At 35.3% G+C, this 27018-nt stretch overlaps 1 protein-coding gene across 1 annotated transcript in view; it reads left to right on the top strand.

The window, feature by feature from the left end:
* LOC142352211 (uncharacterized) overlaps positions 1 to 27018 on the top strand; it is a 66691-nt gene that overhangs the window by 3166 nt on the left and 36507 nt on the right. The window contains exons 2-3 of the mRNA XM_075404646.1: positions 6173 to 6409; positions 10765 to 10916. Coding sequence (XP_075260761.1) covers positions 6173 to 6409; positions 10765 to 10916 — 389 coding nt within the window. The remainder of the gene's footprint in view (positions 1 to 6172; positions 6410 to 10764; positions 10917 to 27018) is intronic.

The raw sequence follows: 27018 nt of genomic DNA, 5'->3' as shown, positions 1-27018 counted from the left end.
AACGTATTTGGTATCAAGATTACCTTAGCTCTGTTCTTCGGAATTGCACAGTAATATAGCTTCCTCCAAACTCGAAAGCCATGTCAATTTGAGATTTTGGACAGTTTTAAAGATATAATTGCCTATAGTTTCATGATTTTCAGTGTCGTATAATTGGCAATAGTTTTATGATCCTCAGTGTCGTAGCGTTTCTGCATCTCCTTTTGTTCTCCAAAAATTGCAAAGGAAGATATGTTCGTTGTTTTTCTTTTTCAATTGTCTTCAGATAGTGTTTTCAGTAGAAGAAATCGAGTGGGGGGTTTTCATTACAACTGTTTGTTCGTTTCCGTGAACTGAATTTACTTTCTTGGTAATGTTTATTCTAACTTTAATTTAATTTGTTCTGTTCTTCTATAGTTGCTCTGCATCTTATTGTATTTTTTGGAGCTTTGGCTGTATTTTATTTATTGTGATACATTTTTGCCAGATTTTTCGTTCGCTGAAGATTCAAATTCTCTGAATACGTATATAGAGACAAGTAAAACAAAGAGACAATCGTATCCCTTTTGATCGTTTAGCAATTGTACTTTCTTAAAAAGTACAGTTGCAGCTGATGAGCTATTCCTTGCAGTCTTAGGCTGCAGAAATTATCCAAGTCTTGAAACTTTTCGTTCACAGCTGCTCGTTCTTTTTCAACTATTTCTAATAAATAATAATTTCTTTAACCTGTTTTGCATAAACTGTAAATTTTTGCTTAATATCTTGAAAAATTTTGCTGGTGTAATACCGAAGATTAAAAAATAATTTTACGGTCTGTCTAATTAATACAATTAACGATGCCAATATTGACCTCAACAACGCGATCAGATAATTTTGTTCTACCCCTCGGCTTAGCTCGAGGGGGAAATAGAAATTGACTTTTTAGAATTTTAGAAGAAACCTTTGTTCTTCGATTTCAGTCAGGTCGTATCTTTGTTATTTTAGAAAGTTTTTCACCCTTGTCTTTCCGGGTAAACGCTATATTCTTAGTTGCTCTCTTTGTGCATCATGGTACTCAGTAAATTTGTACCTTAATTGTAGCTTTGTTGTTTGTGTGAATGAAGTAACCGACAAGTAGACCAATAATTTTTAACAGACGTGACTTTTTTAAGATACTTTTTTTAGAATTTTGCCTAAACTTTTTATCAAAACTTATTATCAAAAGTTTTAATGTTTTCACTCTCTTTCTCTCGTGTCAGCCGTGGGAACAAACTGACTGAGTAAGTGCCATTTCTCCTCATTTTGAGTTACAGTTTTAATAATGGTAGAAGTTTTTCAAAAATTCAATTTTTATTCATTTTTTGAAGGTCTCAAATTATTGTTGTTCTGAATGGATTGTTTTCTTGCTTTCACCACAAATGAACAAAACGATATACGTGGTGCCTGAAGGACGCATCAGTTTATCAGGAATCTGTCACTGCAAAAATTTATGATTTTCTAGATTTAAAACAAAAAACATTTGAAAACATATGTCTCAGCAGAAAAATTTCTGTTAAATTTTTTTTGTTCGCCTTTAGTTTTCGAAGAAATTCATGTGCCAGCTTCCTAATTGTCTGGTCTGGTAAAAGTCTTATTATACAAAAATAGGTCAGTTATAATAGCAAAGAGAATAATGGAACGCGTTTTAGAATTATTTTTTGGACATTTTTGACATAAGACTTTTTATATTTAATTCAGAATAATAATTTTGAAAAGTCTTTTTTGTCTTAAAATTTTTCAGCAGGTTTTGTATGATCTAAAGAAACAGTTTTGGTAGTTCTTTTGTCGACAAATATTATTTGCTTTATTGAGTTTTTGGAGTCAATTACAGGAAAGAACTGAAAAACATAACGTTGGCATGTTTATGGAGCATGCCACCTGAAAATCAAAAAGATTTAAAGCACAAATTTGCTGGTGCAGGTTTTGTGAATTGATTCAAGTTTGAAGTTGATGAAAATGAAATCTAACAAAAGCATCTGTCTGGTTTTTGCAAACAAATGAAATCGATGATCCAGAAATTGTGCTGTAGTAAAAAACTGTTGGTTAAATAGGGCAATTCCTGACTTGTTGTTTGTGAACTAATGAAACATGGTTGTGCTATGACAACAGGGAAAAGTTAAATATAGATTTCTATCACCATAAAAGTTATATAAAGCAGCCGGATTTTTTTAGAACTCATTTTTTGAAATCTTGCATTATCTGCTTTACTACCTAAACGAGATTTAGTTGACGATTTTTATTAATCAAGATTAAGTCACACAAATTTAAATCTCTAAAAACAGCAAAACAATAAGAGTACAAACTGGAGCAGTTGTTGTTGTAAGACAGCTTTACAGAAAATTAGTATTCTGATCAGTAGATGAGAACTGTCATCTAAGAACCTCAATAACTTCTTAAAAGGTTCTTCAATAAGAGAACTTGTCGAAGAACCTTAATAAACAAGCAAACAGCTGTGAACAGGACTCATATCATTTCAATCGTGATTATTGCATTATTAAGTATGCTGTGATATGGTTTAAAAGGCAGCAAATATAATAAAAAATGTGCAACGTGACCTTAATTTTGGTCAAATTGGCCAAAAATTGACCATTTTTTTAAATTAACTTTGTACAACCAAGAACTTCGGAGCAAGAAGTTTTTATGAGTTCAAATTCTAAATCCAGTAAGTATTAAATCGATGTGACATTTCTTAGTGTGGTATGCCGTCGAAATACTTGAATTGCCTCAAGAAAAAGTCTGAGCATAAAGTTTTCTAAATTTTACAATAAACAAATATCTGCAAATCAAAACATTGTAATTGGCTATCTGTCCATTGAATTTAGCCTTCCGACATAGGTACATTAGCTCATGAAATCATTGATGTCAATTATACAAAATCAGTGAAAAGAATTGTGCCATTTTTGTTTGTCTTCTAAATTTTTTGCTGTGATTGAGTCCGCATTCATATACATTTGAAATTTCGAGTATTCAATTCTTTAAAAATAAAAATTCTTACTCGTGTCTACGGCCACATGTGTGGTCGAATACTAAGATGAACTTTTCATCTCTTCTCAAATATTTTCCAATTTCTGGTCCGGAACTGGATTTATGAGTTGGTAAACAAGCTCAAGATGGAAAATGGGAGAGGGGAATTTTGTTTTGGCCATTCATGTTTGGACACAAAATCGATCCAATATCTTCTCTTTTCTCTCGAGGGCAAAGAATCTTGTGTTTGAAGTGAGCAAAAAGCTCTCTTTTTCTCTCTTTCACTTAACAAAATCCATTAAATCGTCTCTCGATATTGCCCCTCGCTTTCTATGTATGGAATATTTTCCCCATTCTTTTACATCAAAAAGATGAGATAATAAAATTATTCATATGTTCACACCTCAACTTGAACAATGTTTAAATTCCCGTATTATTTTTTCTTATTAAGTATCTCAATATATTGTTACAAGTACCACTGACGTTGAACATAGAATAAAATTGGATTCAATGCCACGTTAATCTCGCCGCATTTTTTAGAGTTGAAAAATTTGTTTGGCTCTTAGTTTTCGGCCAAATGTTTTTTTTTCAGTATTTTAATTGAGGTATAAAAATTTCATGAAAAACTGTTCACGGATCTGACTGAACAACGTCTAAACTTCACTGTAAAACATTATCTTTTAAATACACAAAAAATTGTTCACGCTTCACAAATGAGCAACCAATGGTTTTTGTGTCGAAAGTTTTGGCTTTTTAGAACATTTTATTAAAACTGAATACTTTTAAAATAAATTTTCACTTCTATACACGGACGGTAGGATATTCACAGGTAAAAAGCAAAATTATTCATCAATTTTTGGTCCTGCCGGTTTGTCAGACCCAAATTCGTATTTCTCTTAAAATAATATTTATCGGAATTTTTAATGTGTGTGTAGGCTGTAATTTGTATTTTTGGCAAATGTGATAGTTTATGTAGGACACATGTGTTTCCATTTTCCCTTTGAAAATGATTTATTGTACTTTTTAATGATAACATAATTTACAGGTAGTAGATACAAGTTGATGCGTTATTTGTCATGTTGTATATGTTAAAAACACGTAAAAAACACATACACGCTTGTCATTATAATTCGCGGGCCTTTTATGCTAACCAAGTATCATAATTGTGATAATTTGAAGATTGATTGATTCACCTCGCTGTGTATTAATTACACCTTCGTTTGTATGCTCTACATAATACAATGTTTTTGTTAATTTTTTCTATTTTTTATCACAATTCGTAACTTCAAAGCCAACTTTTTGAATGAGAAAGAGTTGTGTAAAGTAGCTTTTACATTCTCATTGTAACATTTTTACATGGTGTAATAAGTGGCTGTTTCTTAGCCGCCATTTTATGATAGTTTGATGGTTTCTATTTTGTCTGTAATCTTTGTTATTTTTCGCTCCTGTATCGTTCTTCATAATCACACAACGCGAAACCCCCTCAGTGTGTGATTGATTTGTTAAACATTTTCTACTGACGACGTCTCGAAAATAATTTTCTGTTTTGTCTCAAGATAAAGTATGTTTAGAAAACCGCTCATTCGAATCATGGGATTATAAAATGTATATGAATGATTACTTCAAAACTGTCTGATTTCTGACCCCTAAAACATTTCTTTCGGCAAAAAAACTTCATTTTAATTAGAGTTGTTTACAAACCGATAAGGCAATAAAATCATTTTGTGTCATAAATGAAATAGCAAGTAGAAAATTAAGTTATAATTATGTTAACGAAAAATTAAGCCGTTAGTTGGTTTTATACCGGTTGATTCATAAGAAAACGCAAAACGCTGTTTTTCTGAAATGAAGATCCCAATTTTTTGAAGCGAGCAAAAAAAATTTGGAAATAGTAAAAACTTTAAACTGAATTTTTATAATTATTGAAAAAATATCCGGCTAAGCTCCATTGAAAAATTGTGCCCTTTGATGTATCGGTCCGAGATTTATGGCAATTTCTTTTGCATACCGCACAATAGAATACACCTGGTTCTACGCGTGCATGTTGAACTTAAAAAGTGGCAATTTCTAAAGATGCGCAATTAAGTAAACATCGCTTTTGTGGGCATATTTCAAATGTCATCCCCTTTTTTGTCAGTAGTGAGTTGTAAGCTGTTGTAAACTCATCAGCCTTTTTATCTAATGCCTCTAAAAACGTAAGTGCGTTTTTGAAAATGTTTTTGTTTTTATCCACGGCGCTGTATCTTGTAAAAGTATACCCGATGCTTTTTAAGGAATCCAGCACAAAGCACGGGGGAATAAACAGCGGCCATAAAACGTGCGCTTTCTGTACGCAATCAGCTGCAGGTTAAATATTTATAACTTTATCAAAAATTAACAAATCATTTCAATTTAACCCAACGCCTAATATGCAATAGAAAAACTCTATACTCATGCAACGCACTTAGGCGCGTAGCTATTCATGTATACATAAAGTACTTAAAAACATATTCCCTCAACCAAATATTTTTGTACAATGTAACTTTTTTCAACAAAAACACGATTAGCTTATTTAAAATTCTGCAAACTACGCTTACAGGAAATACTGGAACAGTGGTCATAACAGAAAAATGACGTTTTAATTTTTAAATAGTTTTGCAAACGATTTTTTGCTTTTGATGAATAAATCAATTGCAACTTTGTTAAAAAGCTACACAGCTCTTAGTTTCTGACAAACAGCTGCAATTATGATAACGATTCTAGTAGCCATTAAAGAAAGAACAGAATAATTGATTTAACAACAATCATTTAAAAATAGATGTCTGTTGGTGTCGCTTTTTGTGATAAGCCAGACAAAATTGAACTTGAAAGCTCAAACGTCATTAAATGAATGCGGGAGATTTTTTTTCATTTTTTTAAATTTGTGGCAAAGCTGTGCTAGCCGTATGAAAGAAGAGAAATGAGGGAACGCAGAAATTTAGATACTCAATAAATTTGAGAAAACCAAAAATGAAAAAGTAGCTGAAAACCAGTGAAAGTTTAGTTTTATTTCTACAAGTACAAAACTTGAAGTTGTTATTCGTACTCATTTAAAATTGGCTTTAAGATTTAATTATCAGGCTTTATTTTTTTCTTAATTGATCAGATTCTAATTACCGACTCATTTTCATAGCAATTTTTTTTTTAAAATTTATTTCAGGGACTTAAATATTTATATATTGTCTTTTTTTAGAAGAGCAACAGAATGCTCTCCACATTGACACAAATGTGGCTCCCCCTAGCGACTGTGACCCTGCACTGAATGCGTACCTGCATGACCCAAATGATGACAACAAGTATCAACTGAAAATGACAATCCCCGCCTACGCAGCTGGGTGTATCATAGGAAAAGGGGGGTCTACTATTGTAGAGACACAGAAGAACTATCACGCCGTGATCAAGTTGTCCAAAGCTAACGAGTGCTACCCTTGTGAGTATGAAAATCTTAAAGTCGATCAATGCTAATTTCGATACTATAATCACCCCCCCCCCCGCCCCTCTCCCCCTAACCATCGATATTTGATGTCTATGCTCTGTCCCGTTGTCGACTCTAAAGTTTAGACCTCGGCTCATAAAAAAGTTCTTCGGCCAAAAAGAAGTGTGAAAAAAACTTTCTTAGCATAGGTGCTCGACCTGCAGTTTTACCCAAATAGTGACCCACCCCCGCTGGAGTATGTGACATGTTGTTTAATAAACCAAGATGTTAACTTGGCCTTCTCCCTTAGTTGCACGACACTTTGAAATGGGGGCGATGATTGGAGGATTGGCGAGAAAATTTATTATTCAAAAAATTCAAACTCACTGTTTTAGCAAAAAAATTGGAACTCTTTGTTATTTACGTGATAGAAAAACCGAATCCTCGAAATCTATTGACCGAAAACGGAGCTGGGGGAGGGGTGCTAGAGAATAATTAGGGCGGGTATGTGTTCTTAAGAGTTATATAATAGCTCTAATAAAGTAATCTGATGATTGATTACTGTATAATGATTGATTGTTGCCTTTCAACGTGCGAACGAGACAAAGCAGGATATCATTATTAAAAAAGCGACTTGTTTTGCCATTAAAGGAATGAAAATAGTCTTTCTAAATCTCTGCAGTTTCTTATAGTTTTCATTTTCAAGTAAATCTCAACCCCCCCCCCCCCCCCCCCCGAACGAGCGGAAAAATGGTTCTCATATTTGTGCACGTTTTGGAGGTTATGCGGAGGAGTAGTGTATGTTTGAGTATTGCATTAAAGCCATACTTTGAGAGTACTCCAAGTGCATGTTGGCCGGACAAAGATGCGCGTGAAGAGCTAATTTGCTCATAAGGTTTCATTCCTAAATACATGGACAGAATAGCTAAACATCTGAACAAAATACGAACACAAACAACATGAGAAAATGCGCAACACTGTATGAATATGAATTTCAGACGCCAAATTGATAAATTAAAGCTGAAAAAATTCAGTTGGTAGACAAAATGTTAGTGTTTGTATTTGCTATGATTGTCTTTTGCAAAGAAACAAAAAAGGAAAACATTTGGAGGTTAACTGCATTGTATGCTCCAATCGCCTCCCCTCCCCCCCCCCCCCCCCAAAAAAATCCTCTCGTCCCCCCGCTGGTACTTTTAACCTTCTCTATTTCAATCTGCTTTTTAAATATCTAACAACAATAATAAAGTTTTACAATATTCCTTTATTTAATTGATAACTTAATAATAACTGTTAGTAATTGATAAATTAATAGAATTAATTTGGTTTCAGATGAGATACGAACGCACTTCGAGCACAATAATGCGTGCGGAGTGCGTGCGTTAGTTTGTACGGATATCGGATGAGGTGAATAGTCTTAAAACAACTTAATCAGTTAAACGCCCAGGTCGAGGTTTTTTTGTAATATTAATAATAATATAATAAATTGGTTTGCGATATACAAAAAATACAGTCATCATTCATGTATACCGCGCGAGCACCATCAGGCTGAAAACCTGTGTGAGGGGCCACTTTAGAGCTTCTTTTCCCATAAATTTTGCCTTGTTTCCCAAAAACAATTGTAAATACATGTTCTAATGCTAGTGAACAACGTCATTGAACACAGTAAAATGAATCAATTACCAAAAAAATTATTAAAAACTTCCGAGTCTAAAACTTCTTTTTTTATAATGAATGAAAAACTGAACTGATACATGGTTATAAACTGACTGAGCAGAAGAAACATTCAAGAAGATGCAAAATTTTTTATGATTCTATTTATGATTTATCTAATTCAAGTTTTTAATTTTGTTCCAGTTTTGATCGTGTCAAAATCTATTTTTACCTGTTTTTACTAAAATTTTGCTTTTATTCGAAATTTTTCAATTGTATCACTTGTAAACATTGTAAACATTTGCCGGTTTCTTTTAAAAATGACTGTTTTAAAAAAATATTTATTTTTTATTTTCTCGTAAATGAAACCCGTCACTTGTTTTCTAATTATTGACATACTGACACTAAAAATGCCGTTTTCCTAGTGCCAACTGTTGCAACCTAGTGCTAACCTAGTGCAAACATAGAAATAATACAGGAACACTTGTATGTGCAACAAGGACCAGCAAAAGGCATTTGTGTAGGTAACAAGATATATGGCTCTATTCGGAAACCAAGCAAGAAATACAGACTAATCAAATGCAATAATTTCAGCCCAAGACAGGAACCCGTCCTCTGTTAAGAGGACGTTAAACTAATTTCTATTTTCGAATGCTATCATTTAAAAAAAAACGCTTAGATCCTTCAAAAATCTTTGCAAGATGTATTTTTTGCCTCTGATCGCAGTTAAGTCAAGAGGTCAACTGGGGTTAATTTCTTTTTTTTTCAAATTGACAAGAAAATTTTATTCATATCCAGTCGCTAAACATTTACAAGTCAGATATATTATTTACTTTTATTTCTCCAGTATAATATTTTTGATCAAGATGAAGGGTGTTTCGTATTCTTCTAATGTTTCTTCCGAATGGTACAAGTTTAAAGTGATGGAGCAGATGCTACCTTAGCATTGTTTTACAATTGACTTGAGATTTTATTTTCCCTATATCAAGAGGAAGTTCATTCCATTTCGGAATGGTTATTGTACTGAACAGTTGCTTGTTTCTAATATGATAAGTTGTTCTGTTCTACCATCTTTCACGAAAACATTGCCCTCTGGAATAAATTATTTGTACGAAAAGCAAATCCTGAAAGAATGATTCTTCTTCACTTCGAAACAGTCATTTGAGTGATTAGCAATTCTGTTCGTAAAATGTCAGATTTTGTTAAAAGATCTCTTTCCTCTGAATATGGCTATGTTTAGTTAATTGGAAACTCAAGTTTTATAACTCTTCTTTCGTAAAATATTAAGCGCTGAAATTTGACTAGACGACCCAATGAAATTAAGCTAACGCGTGCTGATTGTGCGCTTTTCACCGTTTTTTATTCAATTTGACACACAAATTACTGCTCTAAGCTCATTTTTTGGAGAAAAAATGTTTTGACACCATTTGAAAATGTGGCGATGCCTCGACCTGGGTAAAAACATCACTGGAAGTTGAGCTATCTCTATATTGCCATGATCACTCCTGATCAGCGTTTACCTTATTACCTTTTACCCGATTATTGGTTCAACAATTACATATTTACACTTTTGCAGTACCACCATTACATATCGCGCTTTCAAAACACAAACATGTTTATAATCAGGACACTATCGAAAACATCCGTAACTTTATCAACTTATAAACAACAACATATCGCTATGAATTGAGTGTAATCAGCCGACATTTATATTCGGTTAAGTGAGCATTCCTCTTGACGGATTCAGCAAGGACTATTAATATGTTAGAGTGTTGAAGTGTAAAACGCATAATGTGTTCAAGTGGCCTAAATTGTTCGGCTAATTGCACTCAGTTCCTTTAGAAAACCTGTTGCTTTAACATATCGCCGTTTTCTCAGTTCTTTTGTGTATCTCTTCGCAGTTTCAACCAATCAGAGTCAGCCAACTCAATAGTTCAATCAGCCAATCATGGAGAGGCTTTTCAAGCAACACTACATACAGACAACCTGTTCATGTGTTTTCTTCACTTTTGTAACATTTCATTAAAAGTAATTCAGGTTTTTTAGTTCTTTAATCATACGTATATCAATCTTACATGTTACTATGTTGACCCCTGCATTTGAAATTGGAGAGTATTTTATTTCGCAAATTTTTAATAGAAATTGAATACTAATGAGTCAAAATATTTTTAAAAAAATGTTGAAATTCTTGCAAGGGTCAAATTTCAAATTTCTTCAATTTGTGTTGTTGGCGCGTATTCATTTGAACGTGTGATGCATTATAACAAATTTTTAATAGATAAAGAATATTGAAGGTTTTGAAAAAGTAACTCGAAAGATTTGGACTTTTAAAAAGATTAGAACCTAGTTTTAGCAGAAAGCAAAATTATTTTTTAAATGAAAATTTTGATGCTTAACTGAAGCCATATTAATTCAAACTTGTGTTGAAAATTGAAATTATTAGAATTTTAGGCATCGCTCACAATCAAGAAATTGTTCAACATCCAAAATCTGAAATAAATATGAAAAGTTCTCGGTTATTTATAATTATTTGGTTTTTCGCCTTAATACCTTTCAAAATAAAATTAACAATCACAACATGGACATCTTTTCATTCTCAGCGGGATTTTGAAAATCCAACACAAACACACAATCAAGTCCATTATCATATCGGGTTTTGTTGTGCCCTATCAGCCCACCACCAAGCAAGTAAACAATTTGTTTACTAACGCACGTTTTAGTCACGAAGGAGAGGGTAGTCCTGATTGTGGGATCCATGAAGGCACTCCAGCAGTCGGGACGTTTCATCCAGGAAAAGGTCAGAGAAGCTGTTGACCTTTTTGGGCAGAAATTGACCGAGGAAAACCCACCTGCTGATCAAAGAGCTAATATGGTTAGTTAGTCTAAAAATTTAGCACTGCAGTTTTCGAACCAGAACAACCAATTCAAAGTTCAGTTATTAACATAGAAAAGTTCTTAAGAAAGCAGCACGAGAATCTTCCATTAAACAGAGCTAGGACCATTTGTGTTCTATTTTTGCCTCTAAAAACAAACGCCAAATGTGGGAAAATTTAAATTTTCAAATTATACTGATCTCATTTGATTCATATGCACCGACATCTAAGTGCTGAAAATTTGATTATAGTCGTGTACTTCTTTTACTTTACTATAAAAAAAAACTAGACTTAACTTGTCCGAACTCTTATTAGACAGTACCAGCCATTCGTAGCGCAGAAACACAAGCATTACTTTTTCACCCATGATAAAAATAAAAATTTTGTTCACGAGGTGGGAGGGATGATGTCAAATAAAAAGATATGTTAGATCACAACGACGGATATATTGAGGCCGTTTTCCATTATTACGTTTCAATAAAAATCCCCGATTTTCGGACAAATTTTTAATCACAGCCCAAAATTATCAGCAACTGCTTATTTCTAAATATTCAATTATTTAGTGCGAGTTTTACCCTAAAACTCAACACGTTAGTCTAGAAATAGTTTTCCATAAGTCTAGCCCTCGCCATGAGTATATTTTTTGTGACTAGAACTTGTCAAATTCAATAACACAACTTTGCGTGCGTTTTTCGGTCAAACTGTCCGATTTTCATCGAAAATTTTATTTATTACCACAATTAGTACTTTTATAACATCGTAAGTCATAAAATTTTGTGCTTCGATGGCACAAAGCATAATTTATACAGCGTCGTTTTGACCAGCTTTTGTTTCAAACAAAATTTTGTTATTACTAACATTATGCTATAAGTTGGTACGGTTTTCTTTCACTTGGTTTAACATTAACTTGGGAAATGATTGTTTACCTTTCACAGATAGATTGTTTACTCTTAGTTGTTTATGTTTACGAGTGAAAGATCCGAGACTCTCGAAAGAACATTGCGAACGCTGTTGATTTTGCATTTCTTGCGAGTGAAAACCTTCGGGCTAAATTTGCCCAAAGATCTTGAGTCGAACCACTGTCGAAGTAAATTTGGGTTATCATAAACAACTTGTTCATGCCATTTTAAAACAATCAGGTCACGCGGCGTTTTGACTCCTAAAATTCCTCCGAGGTCTGACTAAATGAAACGAGGCATGAAATGAAAGCGGGTTTTGTTCATAGGTTTTCAATGCCTTCCAGTTCTAAGTAGTTCCTATGAACGAATGCGAATTAAGTTTGCAGGAACAGTTCTTCTGGTTTTTGAGGAACAACTTTGTGCCAGAATGAAGTTCTGGAATTGTTCAGTAGTTTCGAAATTGTTCAACAAGCATGAAATTTCTATCAAAACTCGGGATATTTTCGAGAAAAGAGCTAACTGTCGTTGCATATTGATTTGATCTTTCTCATATTAATTTTACGATTCGGTAAATATAGCATAATTTTTATTATCATTGAAAATATTTTGCTTCCCCGAGAATTTTTAAAATCGTAGAAGTATCAAAAATTTTAGATGGTGCCATAAAAATTAGATGCTATTATTGTTACATAAATAAGCAGTGTTGAATAACTACAGATAGGCCTTCTGTTTTTTACACTAAGGTGGGCAATTTCCATCTGCTCTGCCCTTTCGTATTGAGAACAATCACCGCCATTCTGTCTTTCCCAGTTTTTTGCTCTCCTAATTTCTTTCAACCCCTTTTTCTGTTCACTCTCTCACTGCTTTGTTCACGTTGCAGTGCGTGTTGTGTTGTTTGTTGTATAGTGTAATAGTGGTGTAGTGGTTGTAAATGTCGTTATAAATTGATTTCTCAGGTGTTCTTCTAATTATGGTATTTGATATGGCGCAGGTGAAATCTCCCTTAGCGCATTCCGGTGTAGTCCCCTCTTTTTCTCTTTGCCCCCAACTCTACCCCCCCCCCCCCCCCCCCCCCGTCTTCCACATTCCTATAACACAATGCAGCTCCAAAAAATATTTCCTTCTCTAGCGCACCCCACCGGCCTTTAGCTAATAATATATAAATATCACGCTCACCATTTTCTTATTTTGACGGCGTCTTGTTATGTAATTATATTTTTTTAATAAGTTAACTCGGGCTAGTCTTTAATTTTTTTTAAATGTTTTGGATGGCTTTACTTTTTGTTCACTAAATACGGCGCTTAAGCCAGCTCCAAAATTTTTTAAACCAATTTTTAAAATTAAACATGAACACATGCTCCACTTCGAGCTTCTGTATTGTAAAGTAATAGATCATTTTAACTTAGTTATTAATAGCCGCCCTCATCTTCTCAGCCGGCTATTATAGCGCTCCTATTTTTTTACTTCGTCGAACTTTTTTTCGCTTTACCATTTTGCCGCTTTTTCGACATTTTGCGTGAAATCTTTTTGTCTTCTCTAGGCTAGTTTCTCTCTTCTCTCATTCTGCTAAAAGTGAATTTGAACGTCAGTTTGTAGCCTCTCTCTAAGAAACAGAAGTATGTTCAACTTCGAAATGCCATCAAAATATATTGGACTTAAAAATGTTTTTGTACAAAAATCTTTTTTTTTCAATATCTTCTATTCTTCCAATCCCAATCATGCTTATTGGAATCAACTGCGGCTATTTTCCGGCAATCTGCCGGGTATGTTTTTAAATTTTTGAAATTTCAACCTAGCAATTTGATGAAGATCTTAAATGAATTGTCAATATCATTGGTTTCTGATTCGAAAACGTAAATTCAAAGCCTGAATGCTTCTTTAAACTAGAAAAAATTAACTACCGAAACTGTAACTTCTGGTTTTTTTTAATGTTATATATAATGGCATAATTTTTCCCGCAAATTACGCTCCTAAACGCACATATTTTTGCCAGTACAAATTAATTGTTTCGAATAAAATCTTTATGAATCGCTTCATCGACTTGATTAATATATATAGTAGTGCGAAAAGAAAGTCGATGTGTTAGGTACCCGGGTCGAGGGCGAATACTTAACCTGTAAGAACTTGCAAATTTCTTGCAAGTTTTTACAAGGCGATGCATCGCCCTGCAAGTTTTCCGCCAAAGACTTGCAAGATTTTACAAGTTAACCATTCGCACACACACACACACACACACGCACGCACACATACATACACGCACACACAGAGACACACACACATGCAAAAACACACTAAACCGTAAAAACGTTGCAAGACATGGATGTATACGGATGTTTGGAAAATATGGAATCTGTAAACGTGTGAATTGAAATTATAAAAAATGATATAAAAATGAAGGGCCACTAAATCATTTTGAGAAAATGCTGACATTTGTAATTGCAATCAAAGTCAATGTTTTGGGAACATTTTTAAAAAAGCAATCGCGAAAAAGCTAATTGAGATCTACAGTTTTTTAAATTGCAATAGGATCTCTCTTGAATTGATAAAATTCAAAAGGTAACCATTTTGTCTACTTATGTCGAATTGTATTATGTTATCCAAACAGATCAACTAACACCCACGCACTCTCTACGGTTAATGACTGAATGTTAAATGGAATTAACCAATAAGAGATGTGCTCGACCGGAACAAACTTGCAAGAAACTTACAAGATAGCCATTCGTCTTGGAAGTTTTTACAAGTTAACCATCTTTTGCAAGAATTTTGCAAGTTTTTTCAAGTTAACCATTCGGTTGCGACCCGGGTATTAACCGACATGCAAAATTGAAGAAACTTCCATTTACCGCCATTTTTTAAAGATGAAACCAAAATAATAGAAATGTGAAACGTGTTCTGTGTTGCACGCTCGAAGAAGTTCACGAGGAACGTCCTCTTAAACTAAAGATAACTAACTGACTCTAGTCAGAATTCTCTGAGTTGACTAAACTGTACGATGTAATAACTGCCAAACAAACTGCTGATAACACTGTAGCTTGAAATTGTGAACGCAATCGGCACAATACAAAAGCAGACCGCTGAATTGGGCCCTTTTATGTAAAGCCACTTGTTCTTTCTAACAGATAACAAACTTTCACCGAAATTGTTTCCTCTGGATAACCAGACATAGTGACAAGAAAACTGTGTGAAAGACCTTCGTATTTATTTTTATTTTAATCATTGACTTTAGTTTGTGTTTTTATTTAAAGGTAGTCAAAGTTCACCATCGCTGTCGACACAACTTAAGTTACCTTAATGATAGCTGCAGAAATTCGATGTCACTGTTAATGATTTTCGAAGCGACAATCTTTTATCAAATTCTGCTCAATTTTCAGCTTAAATGACAATTTTTTGAAGCAATGAAAATGAAACTTTATTTCTCATCTTCATAGTGGAATTACGAAGCTACGTAAAAACCAAGTTTAGTTAATTTCATTGTGATTTATTTTGGTGAAGTTTTATGTTATTTATATCAAACCACTCAGCCTAATTTTCCGAGGGGAAGTGAAAGCATGTGATTTTTCTCAAGATACCATCCCTAAGAAAATTTCTGAATCTTTGTGAGATTCAATCAGTTTGAATAGTTTAAAAATGTCTAAATAAACTCGGAGAGCGAAAGTTTCACCCCTAGTTGATTGAGGACGGTTATCTTGCAAGATCTTGCAAGAATCTTGCAAGAATCTTGCAACACTATGCATCATCTTGCAAGACTCTTGCAAGATTCTTGCAAGATCTTGCAAGATAACCGTCCGAAATGCAAGAGTCTTGTAAGATAACCGACCATCTTACAAGACTCTTGCAAGATAACCGTCTTGCAAGAAGCGCCGGAAACGTGCCTTAGCTGCTGCATGGGCCTCTTTGGCTTCTTTGAAGATTAGAGAATAGGATTCGACCTATTCTCTAACCGTCAAAGAAAAGAAGAGAGACCCTAAAATTGCTAAGGCTAAAACGTATAAATAGGAACATCATCTAAATGCGCAGAAGGGGTCACAGAAAGGGCAGGGGGTTTTTTGCGCTGCAGCAGGGGTCACAGAAAGGGCAGGGGGTTTGTGTGCTGCAAAAGAAAGCAAACAAATATAAATAAGAACATCAGCAAAACACAAGCACATGAGAGGGGGCACAGAAAAGGGGTGGGGTTGAAGCGCAAAAGAAAAGGAGCGAGAGAGAAGGGTGGGGTTAAAACGCGCTGAACACAAAGGCACAAAGAAAAGCAGATCGCCGTAGGCGAAAGGGGATGGGAAGAAAAAAAGCAAAGGGGAAAAAGAAACAAAGAGAAAAAACAAGCGAGCGCACGACCAAGAACGAGCGAGCGCACGAGGGAGACGGAGCAGGCGCAGGAGGGAGAAAGAGCGAGCGCAAACGACCGAGAGAACGAGCGAGCAGGAGCGTCGGGGACAAAGAACACGCGCGAAAACAAAAAAAAAACAGAAAAAAAGCAGAAAAAAAGAGAAAAAAATGCCCGGAAGGCATACCTAGACAAACAGAATGAAACTAGAGAGACGAAAGGAGCAAGTTCACCTAGAGGGAGAGAGAGAAAGAGAGAGAAAGAGCGAGAGAGAGAGAGAAAGAGAGAGAGAGAGAGAGAGAGAGAGAGAGAGAAAGAGAAAGAGCCAAAAAGAGAGAGCGAGAGAGGAGGGAGAGAGAGAAAGAGAGAGAGAGAGAGAGAGAGAGAGAGAGAGAGAGAAAGAAAGAGAGGGAGAGAGAGAGAGAGGAAAGATAAGAGAGGAGAGATAGAGAGAGAGAAAAAAGAGCGAAAAAGAGAGAGAGGGAGAGAGAGGAGAGAGAGAGAGGGAGAGAGAGCCAGAAAGAGAGAGAGAGAGAGAGAGAGAGAAAAGAGCAAGAGAAAGTAACAGAAAGAACAGCAAGAAAGCAACGAGAAATTAAAAAAGGGCAAGAGAGTCAAGGAGAGAAAAAAAAACACTAAAACAACAAGAAACAATAGACATTCAGAGTTTGTCATAATCATTATTCATGAGCTTCAATGGTTGTCATCACTGTCAGAGCTCAGAAAACTGATGCTACCATCACAGCGCATCAATGGAACAACATGGAAAAACAACAAAAAGTAGAAAGAGGATGCTTCAAACAAACCTACAAGCAGCAAAACAAATCTAAAATAGGTATGGAACTTCAGAGTCTTTCATAAACAAAGATCATGGTTTTCAATGGTTGTCATTACCGTCCGCGCTCAGAAAAGTGTTGTTTCCATCACAGCGCATCTTTGAAAAAACAAGAGAAGCCGACAAAAATGGCAGAACGAGTATCATTTAAGCAAACCAAGAAAAGAAAACAAAAGAGAAATAGGACTAAGCATTCAGAGTATTTCAGAATCAGTGACTATAGTTTTCAATGGTTGTCATCACTATGAGTGCTCAGAAAACTGATGTTTCCATCACAGCACATTGTTGCAACAACTTAAAAAACAAGCGGAAAAATCAAGAACAAAGCAAACCTACAAAAAGGGAAAGATCTTAAAAACGACATCTTAAAAAAATAGTTACCAGAAAAAAAAGACAACAGGCCAACCAAGAGCAGCTAATCAGCTTGGAACGAAACATCAAATACCAGGAACAAGCTACAACAAAGGAAAAAAGTGGTCAATGGAACAAAGGAACTTGAAGCAGTTTCGCAAAGCACTCATATTGCTGACAGAAGAGTCGGTTTTAATCACTGTGCTTCACGCAAAATGCGGGACTTGGCCGGGCAGGCACAAAAAAAAACAAAAAACAACCCAGAGGAAGGACAAAACAGCAGAAAAGAAACGAAGACTGGAACAACACCTGCCCACCCAAGTCCCAAATGTCACTTAACTTATCCAAAACAAAACACAAAAAAAGAACAAGAAACGACAGAGGAAACACTTAAGCCGAGAAAAGAGGGGAAGACCAAAACAAAAGCAGACAAAGGCTGACAACAAGTAATCAGAAAAGACAAATCAGATATCAAATACATCAAAAACCAGGAACAAGCTACAACAAAGGAAAAAAGGGGTCAACGGATTAAAGGAACTTGAAACAGTTTCGCAAAGCACTCATATTGCTGACAGAAGAGTCGGTTTTAATCATTGTGCTTCACGCGAAATGCGGGACTTGGCCGGGCAGGCAGAGAAAAAACAAAAAATAGACAAAACAACAGAAGAGAACAACACAAAAAATGGCCACTGAAATTCTAAAGTCACTAATTAACGATAAAAGAAAAGTGAAGGAACGACATGAAAAATTTTCAACTGATCAAAGGAAATTGAGACAGTTTTACAAAGCACAACAATTGCCGACAGAACGGTCGGTTTAATCACTGTGCATCACGCAAGAGGCCGGACTTGGCCCAGAAGAGAAAAACAATCCGAAAAAAGGACAAAGCAGCAAAAAAAACGAAGAAAAACAAAACCTGCCCACCCAAGTCCCAAATGTCACTTAACGTATCCAAAACAAAACAGAGAAGAACAAAAAATGACAGAGATAAAGTCATCTGAGCAAAGGAAAATGGAACAATTTAACAGTTTAAAATAGTGCTTATCACAAAACGTCGTAATTGGAGAGAAAAACGACGAAAAAAAACGGACACCATAGCACAAAAAAGAGAAGACCACAACTAAGCCCATCTATCTAATTCCCAAAGATGACATAACTTATCAAATACAGAAAACCAAAAAAGCACATCAAGTAACAAACGGTTTGAAAGCTATCAGAATCAAGAACTCAAAAACAATCGAGAGAACACTAATATAATTGAAATACAGACAAAATTTATCACAGTTGAGCACAGGAAACTCGCACCTTTGATGAGTAGGCAGACAGTAACTGCCACCAAATAAAAAAAGGAACCAGAAAGAAGAACTGCCTACCAAAAACCCAATTGCACTAAATATTAAGAAAACAAAAACATTAAGACACTAAAAAAGGAAAAGCAGTCAAATCAATTATCATGATTTGATACAAATTATAAGCTACAGTAATTTGTTCAGAGTTCAACATTGAGTGGCGTTATAAAAAGTTTGAATTTTATAAAATATCGAGTAAGGTATTAAATCATTCTACATCAAACAACCCAATGAACCATCAAAAAAAAGCAAGAAGATTGGATTGAAGATAGGGTTCAACATCAAATGAAGGACCAAAATTTTACTCAGCAGAACAATGGAAAAAATGCAACAACCAAGCGAAACAAACAAAATTTAGAGACATCATATTATCAAAAATAGAGCCGATTCTACAATCGACTTGCAGAAATTGAACCAACAGTGCCTTATGTAAATAAAAAAAAGAACATTTTAAGAGCTTCAGAAATCAATTAAAACTCAAAGCGAAAAAATCAAGGAGTAATTACTCAACTATCACATTCGCAAAGGTTGGGCTAACAAATTTAACATAACCGGTTAACAATAGAGCGGTGCAGCAATTGTTTAAAATCAAGTTTTCCGTCATTATTCAAATGGCACTTATCGAAATTATCAATATGCTTCTCTTTTAGTTTTGAAAGGACATACTGGCGTCCTAAGTTTTTGAATAAATAAAAGTTTACTTCTTGAACAAGTTTTTCATCAACATCGCGTCTTTTTATCAGACCCAGCGTTAGAACTTTGACACCCTTTCTGCCTAAGACACGACTGAACGCAATTAGATTGGCAGCCACCTCAATTGGAGGCTTTGCCTCATTGTCGAAGAACTTTGTCAAGTCATTATTTCCGACAGCAACTAAAACAAACTTGTATTGGGATGCCGCCAAAACAACATGCGGTCCGAGTTCGTTCGATCGCATGCCTCCGAAACTAAGAATATCAACACCATATTTGGATATTAACGGATCGCTTTTGATGTCATCTTTCATCCGTTTGGTGTTGGAATCGCCAATCAGCAGTATTGAACTAAATCAAAGCAATTTGCACAAATTTGAACGAAAAGCAAACAACTCAAATTAGCACATAGTTATCAGCAAAGTTTTTTCCATAAAAAAATGAAATATCTAACCTTAAGATGAAGGTAACCATCCACCGATCGAGCCTATAAATAAATTAGAGGGCAGTATCAATGTTACTCAAAGCATTTGTGTTTTTTTAATTTTTTTCCACGAAATACCGAACACAAGCAAACAAAAAATCTAAATCCAAAAAATATGTTGATTCTACAACCAACATTGCCAAAAAACATTAAAATCTGTATTCTGAATTATTTTTAATTGTGCTCATAGCCTTCTTTGATTACGCTGACAATATAGCAGCCAGAAGCAGGGAGGACAACTGTTTTATAAGCAAGTTCATCTACTAAAATCAGAACGGGAGACCCTGGATTAGATATTTGGAAAAAAAATGGGAAGGGGTCAGAATAATTGAACATTTTCAAATTTGTCATCTCTACAAATGGAAGGCAGAGAGCATGATTTAAACCATTTTTTAAAACAAAACACTCTATCAACACAAAACTGCCGTCACTTTTTTGAAGAATGCATTCTCCTAAATTTTCATTAACACGCATATAAGAAAGGGAACAAAGTTTTTTTCCGTTTTCATTAACGAATCGTCCTCCAGCTGCTTCAATTGAATTTTCACTAACAAATTTTTTCGAGCAATCAGTTAATTTTGTTAGACTAGTTATTATAGAATTTTTCTCAGTCGTTCCGTTTTGCATAGACTGTTGTTCAAATAATCTTTGATGTTTCAAAAACCTGATGAACATTTTTTCGGGATTCTTGATGGTACCTGAAAGCGCAGAAAGCAGCATATGGTTAGCCGATTCGAAGCAAAAAGCTGAAAAAAGAAATAGTGGTCCGTTCCGCTTCACTTGTTCCACTAAATGACGCATGGTATGAAAATTAAAAGATTGTGATTCCTCTCCATAGAGATGAACAAAATTTTGAAAAAAAAGCTCTATTAAATTATCAGCGTGTCGAAGATCCGAGGAGTGAATATCTTTATCACTTAGAAGACGAACTGCAAAGCTCAATTTGCAGAAACTTTCGTAGTAATCATTAGGCAAGAGCACATTTTTTAATGCCAAAGGTCCAAGGTGAAAAAAAAACAACTTAAAATCAAAAGCTTTCCAGAAATTGAGTTCAGATAACTTTTTTGGTCTATGAAGTATTTCGAAAGGAACTTTACAATTTAGAATTGTCTTCTCGAGCTCTAAAGCTGATGGACCTTTGACAAGTGAAACTATCATTTTTGATAAAACCTTTGCTGTTCCTAGGAAAACCTGGTGCATGGGATCAATTGGACAATCCCAGGGAAGACTTAAAAATTTGTTCAAAGGTGTATACGATTTAACTCCATTAACAACTGTTTTTGTTTTGTCTGCCAAGTCGCCACATCGCTTAAAAGAATCGTTTTCTCGCAGTATGAAAGTTTTCGAAACCTTAAACAACATTCGATTACTTTTATGGAAGCCTTTAATAAAACAATGAGGGCAACTACTATAACCCATATGCTGCTTCATGCACAGTACATACGCTGTAGCGGGCATGTCACAAACAATTGATCTTATTTTAAATGTTACACGCCCCAATGGTGGACACAGGTCAGTTGCTGCGCTGCATAGATTTTCAATCTCCACACCAAGTTTGCTAAGAAACTCCGAAAAATCAGGTTTTCCCCCATACCAAAGTCCAAAAAGGCAGATATTTAAGAAACTTGATCTTAAAACAGGAGGCAAGTTATAAAGTTGAACCCAAACTGGCCATACAGCTAGCTTACTAGACTTAAAAACTGGAGCACCGTCTGTGTTTAGAACTAACTGCAGCTCTCCCTGACAAAAAACATCTGATGCATACTCCCAGCTGCAATTATTTGACCAACTTTGCAATATATAAGACGAATTTTTTGAGGCAACTAGTGCGAGTTGAGAAATCAAATCAGCAATAAGGAACTTAGAATCGACGTAACTATTAGTTGTTATTATCGGAAGGTTGTAAATTGGCAGATCTGCAAAAATTTTATTGGGAGACGGTAAAGTTTGAGCAAAAAGCTTGAGCATATCTGCTCTGGCAATATCAGATAATTTATGTTTTTCACTTAATTTTTCAAATTTTTTCATAAACTCGTCATGTCGAATATCTGCTCCTTCAAACAAAAAAAATCAAGCGAGTCAAAAGAATCAGGATCAAAATTAGGTGCATCATTAGGTGGTTTATCTTCGAAAACATGAAGAGAGATAGGTGTAGACATGACCTGAGCATCTTCAACATTTTGCACAACAGGAGTTTCATTTATAGCCAAAAGGTTAATATCCCGAGATCCTTCATCCGATTCACAACTTTGTTCAACTTCGTCACGACAGCCTACAAAATTAAGTATAGTCTCATCAGTGTCTTTTACGTCAAGGCTACCAAAAACAGAATCGTAAGTTAAGTGACTGTGTTGATCATCGTTTTTATCTAAGATTTCTGGAAAAAACATTCGAGCACGCGGTGGAAAACCTTTCCTAGAAAAACGCTGATTAAAATTGAAATTTTCCTGGTGTTTTTGTGAAATTTTGGTTACTTTTCTCTTTTTAGTGACAGGGATATCAGGGAAGGGATCGCCGTGCAAATGCTTATGCGGGCACAGACAATCTTTATTGTTTTCTCCGAAAAAGTGGTTGTGGTAAGATATTGTCAGTTCTTCACCCTCCTCAATTACACGCAAAGGAGCACATACCATAATATTTTCAACTTTTACATAACTAACGTTCGGTTTACAAGACGCGTTAATGAAAGAAATCGGGCCTAACATAATCCATTGCATTCCCACGCGCGAACTACACATTACTGAATAGTCATTATAACCCGGTATTATCTCAGCCTCTTCAATTGGCACTAGGTACCCAATCAAGCCCGGTATTTCGGTACTAAAATCTATTTTGTATTTTGCAAAAACTCCAAGTTGTGTAAAGGAAGCGTCCTGGAGATAAGAAACCGGTTTGTAAACAACATGTTTGAAACTTTTTCCGTATTCAGAATCCAAAAAAATTTTGACATCACAGAGAAAAGCTTTTCTCAAACTGATGTCGAGATTTAAACCATGGGCACTCACCAAATTTGTGTTGATCCATTTTTGTGTTAGCTCGCTGTCAATTTTAGCAATTTCCTGCCAACTGATATCAAGTTTGGAGAACTGCTTCGCCACTTGCGCGTAGAGTTTAAACTTTTTGTAGTCAAGGATAGACATTATTGATCTTAAAAATGATATGATCTTAAAAAAAATGACCAGCAAAAAAATTTTAAGTTTAAATCGCCCAAAGGAAAAAACGATTGACAACTTTTATGTATCACAGAATTCAAGAAAGTTGAAACCGAACAACAAATCAGATTAGCTTCTGAGATAATCGAGAACGTTCGTGACGGCCCAGAGAGTTTGCAGCGTCTTTGGCTTTTCTCAGGGCATAAAGACTATCACCGCATAGTCGTCTCACAGCTTCTAAAAACAATTAAAAATACTTGATACAAAAAAAACGGGCAACATAGTAATGGAGCAAAAAATCGAACCTTTGAAAAACCATTCATCTTCTTTTGAAGCCATTTTCCGCCCTACACAATTTGCATTCGATCGCTGACCGAACCAGCAAAACTCAGCTCTCTCATCAAACGTAAACATTTTACGCGCCAGAAACCTTCCAATAGCACCATAGTCATCTGTAGGACCATCATAGGCCAAGAGATTCTCTCCTTTGTACATGAGTTCACCCTTGACTTTTATTTTAGCACACTTCGCTCGGCGTTCGTTCTGAAAAAAAGGGAAGGGCTCTATAAAGAGAAGTTTCTTATTGCCAGAATTATTCACTTACCAAAAAAACTTACCCACTATCTAAAATATTTTAAAAAGCCTTTAAGCGTATGGAATTTCAGTGTAAAAACAAAGCTGTTAGTTCATAAAAAAGTAGTGTGGCCTTTGATAAGAATTTGAGACAGTTATCACGAGATGCTAAAATAATTTCAAAATGGCAACTAAAAAATAACAGATCAAAAAAACACTAAAAGAGACCAACATAGGAAAACGTGTATCAATAAACAGAACAGAGAACAACCGATTGCTACCAACCGGATCAAAGATTACTTTAATAAAAAGCGAAAAATTAGCGTTTATATAAACTTACGAGCTCTTGTAGACCTTGTGCAACATCCAGCAACCGATTTCTTGCTTCAACTTCAATTCCATTACTCTTACGCACACCGCGTTCCAACTTCTCAAAATAGCTCAGGGACATTTTAAACCCGGGCACAAAATTGGACATAGCTCAATCTAAAAACAATCTTCCTTTATTGATCAAAATAAAACAAAATGCGCAGAAATTGAGGAACAGCTGAGAGAAATTAAAACATGAAATATTAATGCAAATGTGCATGAGAATTTGATTTTCGACAGCAAAACAAATCCAGAAACTAAGAAGACCCAGGGCAACATAAATACTTAGATAAAAAACTCGGAACCAGAAATTGAATTTCGGAAAAGGACCTATGCAATGATAGTTACCTACATCAAAATTCAAAATATTCTTTCAAATGAGTCACGAGCATTATTTCAAACGCTTTTCACGCATGCGTTGATTAACTAATCGTAAAACATTCGAAAATACTCTCTTGGAAAATTGATCACCCAATACAAATGTCAAAGCTTTTTCAAAAAGCTCAGTACGCTCCTCATCCGCTGCAATGCGATCGGTATTAGACAGAGTTTTCTTAGGCTTTATGACAATTTTTCTGCGTTCATCTGCAGACCATAGCTCCATAATTATATTGAATGCTTTTTCAACAGGAGTTGATCCACCCAGGCTGTACAAATTTACGCCATTATACATCAGCTCAGGAAGATTTTTGTCTACTTCATCAATTTTGTGATCATTAATATTGGAGATTGGAACCGAAGCTTCTGACAGCCGATATATTTCGTCCAGAGATCGTCTAGCGAACTTCGACAGATCGTCCAAGATTTTATCACTTCTATCCATTCTTGCTTCCATTCGATCCATTAGTCGTTCAAAACGTTTGACAAGAGCAAGCTAAGAAAAAAAGACAATTTAGTTTAAAAAAAAAAACAAGTAAAACCTATCGCAAATCCAACAACTTCGATATGATGCTCTATCAACAACTCTTACTATGTATCTCAAAATTGTTACAGAACCGCTGAAAACTTAGCTGATAAATTTTACAGAAGATATCTCGAAACAATTTTACCCCACTCAATTCAACCTACTCAAATTTACCCGAAAACAATAGCCGCTACCGGCTAAAGAAACAAAAACATACCACTTCAGCTTTGCTCACGACGGACTCAATGTCTTTCTGAACTTTGTCAGTTGACGCGACAGGAAAAGTTGGCTCATCTGCCTCATGATCAGAGTCGGTACCTTCGGAATCCGACGGACAAGATTCAACCGGCATAGCAGGGAAAGAATTAGAACATTTTCGCAGACTGCCAGAACTTGATTTCTGACTCCCAACGTTTTTACGCGGATCATTGTTTTCCTTTTCTCGTTGCTTTTCTGTTTCAATTTCCTGTCGCGCGTCTTCGAACTCCTGCGTCAGGTTCATATCTGTAGGAGCCATACCCTTCTTAAGCTTCAAGGTCATTAAAACTGCTACTCGTTCCAATATTTCACTAGGGCCACTCGTTATGACCAACCCATTGATAAACTCCTTTGGCTTCTTGTCAGACTTAAACGGCAAATCTTCCCATTTCAGGGAGAGTTTCATTGAATTAGTAAGATGATTCGGCCAACTCCCGTGACCCGGTTTCAAGACAGAAATTTTGTTGTCGCAGTCAAAGTACACCAGAAAGACGTAATTCTTAGGAAACTCTACATCGTCCACCTTATTCGCATTTCTAGCAGACTTCTTTCTGAGACCAGTGGGACCACCGGAATTTGAAACAGGAGTTAATTGAGAGCCACTCATTCTAAAATAAATTATTCGGTATTTTTCAGGTTTTCTTTTTAGTTAACAATCCTTGGAATAAAAATAAAAAACATAGCTGGCAGATTGCCAGAAAGTAGCCGCAATAGCTTCGTAGATCTGCAGTCTCAGACAAACAATAAAAAAGACAGACCAAAAAACTCATTGAAGGCTATATATGTTCTATTTTCATTAAAAATCTGTTTAAGATTTTGCTGCCTCTATCAGCTGCTCTCAAATAACTTTGTGCTAAAAACTCGCTCCAATAAGAGCGAGGATGACGTCACGCACGCAATCCAGATGAAATTGCATGCACGAATGAACAGAAAGCAGATTTGAAGTGGTTGTGACGTCATATGGTCGTAACAAAAATCGCGACGACGAAACTAAAAAAAAACCGAGAAGGCCAATAAAAGTACCAAGTATCTTTGTGCGACTATTAATAAAGCGCGATTTGAGCGCACTTTGGGCCAAACAACGACCTTACAAAAGTTTCTTTCTCGGCGGACAATTGAACTAACTGTCTTGCGAAAAATTGTACAAAAAAATAATTGAATTTATTTAAGTTTTATTCAAGTCAGTTTGAATTTTGGAAAAAACTTAGCTGATAACTGCGAGCATTAAATATTCAATATCAAATTTGATTTACCTCATTTTCAAGCGCTGAAACACATAGAGAACAACTTAGGTGAAAGAAACAACGATAAAAAAAACTAACAAGTGCTACCACTTGCTATAGCAAGAACACACAAAAAATCCTAACGCGTTGATCAGTGCTACCACTGACCAAACAGACAAAGCAAGCTAAACCGAAAATTGTTACACATAGTGCACCAGTGGCCGCTTATTATTGCCAATTCAAACACCAAAGCACCAAAACAGGCGAGCTACGCGGTGAATACGGGTTGTCTCGTTTTTTTTTTTCAGTTTGCTGACAATGTCCAAAGTTAATTTTTGAACAAAACCTAACGCACAGAACAAAACCTGCCCATACATCTTCTTCAATATCATTCTGCTCAGGTTATGACATTCGACTTTGACGCCGAAAGACGCAAGATAAAGAACTCAAATATAAAAAAAGACAAGAAAAAAAAAGAAAAGACGAGACAATCCTTCACCAACAAAGATTTTATTATTGCATAATTGGATTGATTGAGATGGATATTACTCACTCGAAGTTTGATGTCGTTCTGGCTTGTAGCTTGGTAAGACAACTGAAGTTGATAAGGTTGCAAATTAAAGTTTCAAATCAAAACAAACCTGAAAAAGTTTGTTTTAGAGAACATATAGACAACGTACATAAGGCATA

The sequence above is a fragment of the Convolutriloba macropyga genome, chromosome 13 (genome assembly GCF_964194025.1).
Source record: "Convolutriloba macropyga chromosome 13, txConMacr16.3, whole genome shotgun sequence".
NCBI lineage: Eukaryota > Metazoa > Xenacoelomorpha > Acoela > Convolutidae > Convolutriloba > Convolutriloba macropyga.
The sequence above is the reverse complement of the archived record's forward strand: the minus strand, read 5'-3'. Positions and strand labels throughout refer to the sequence as shown.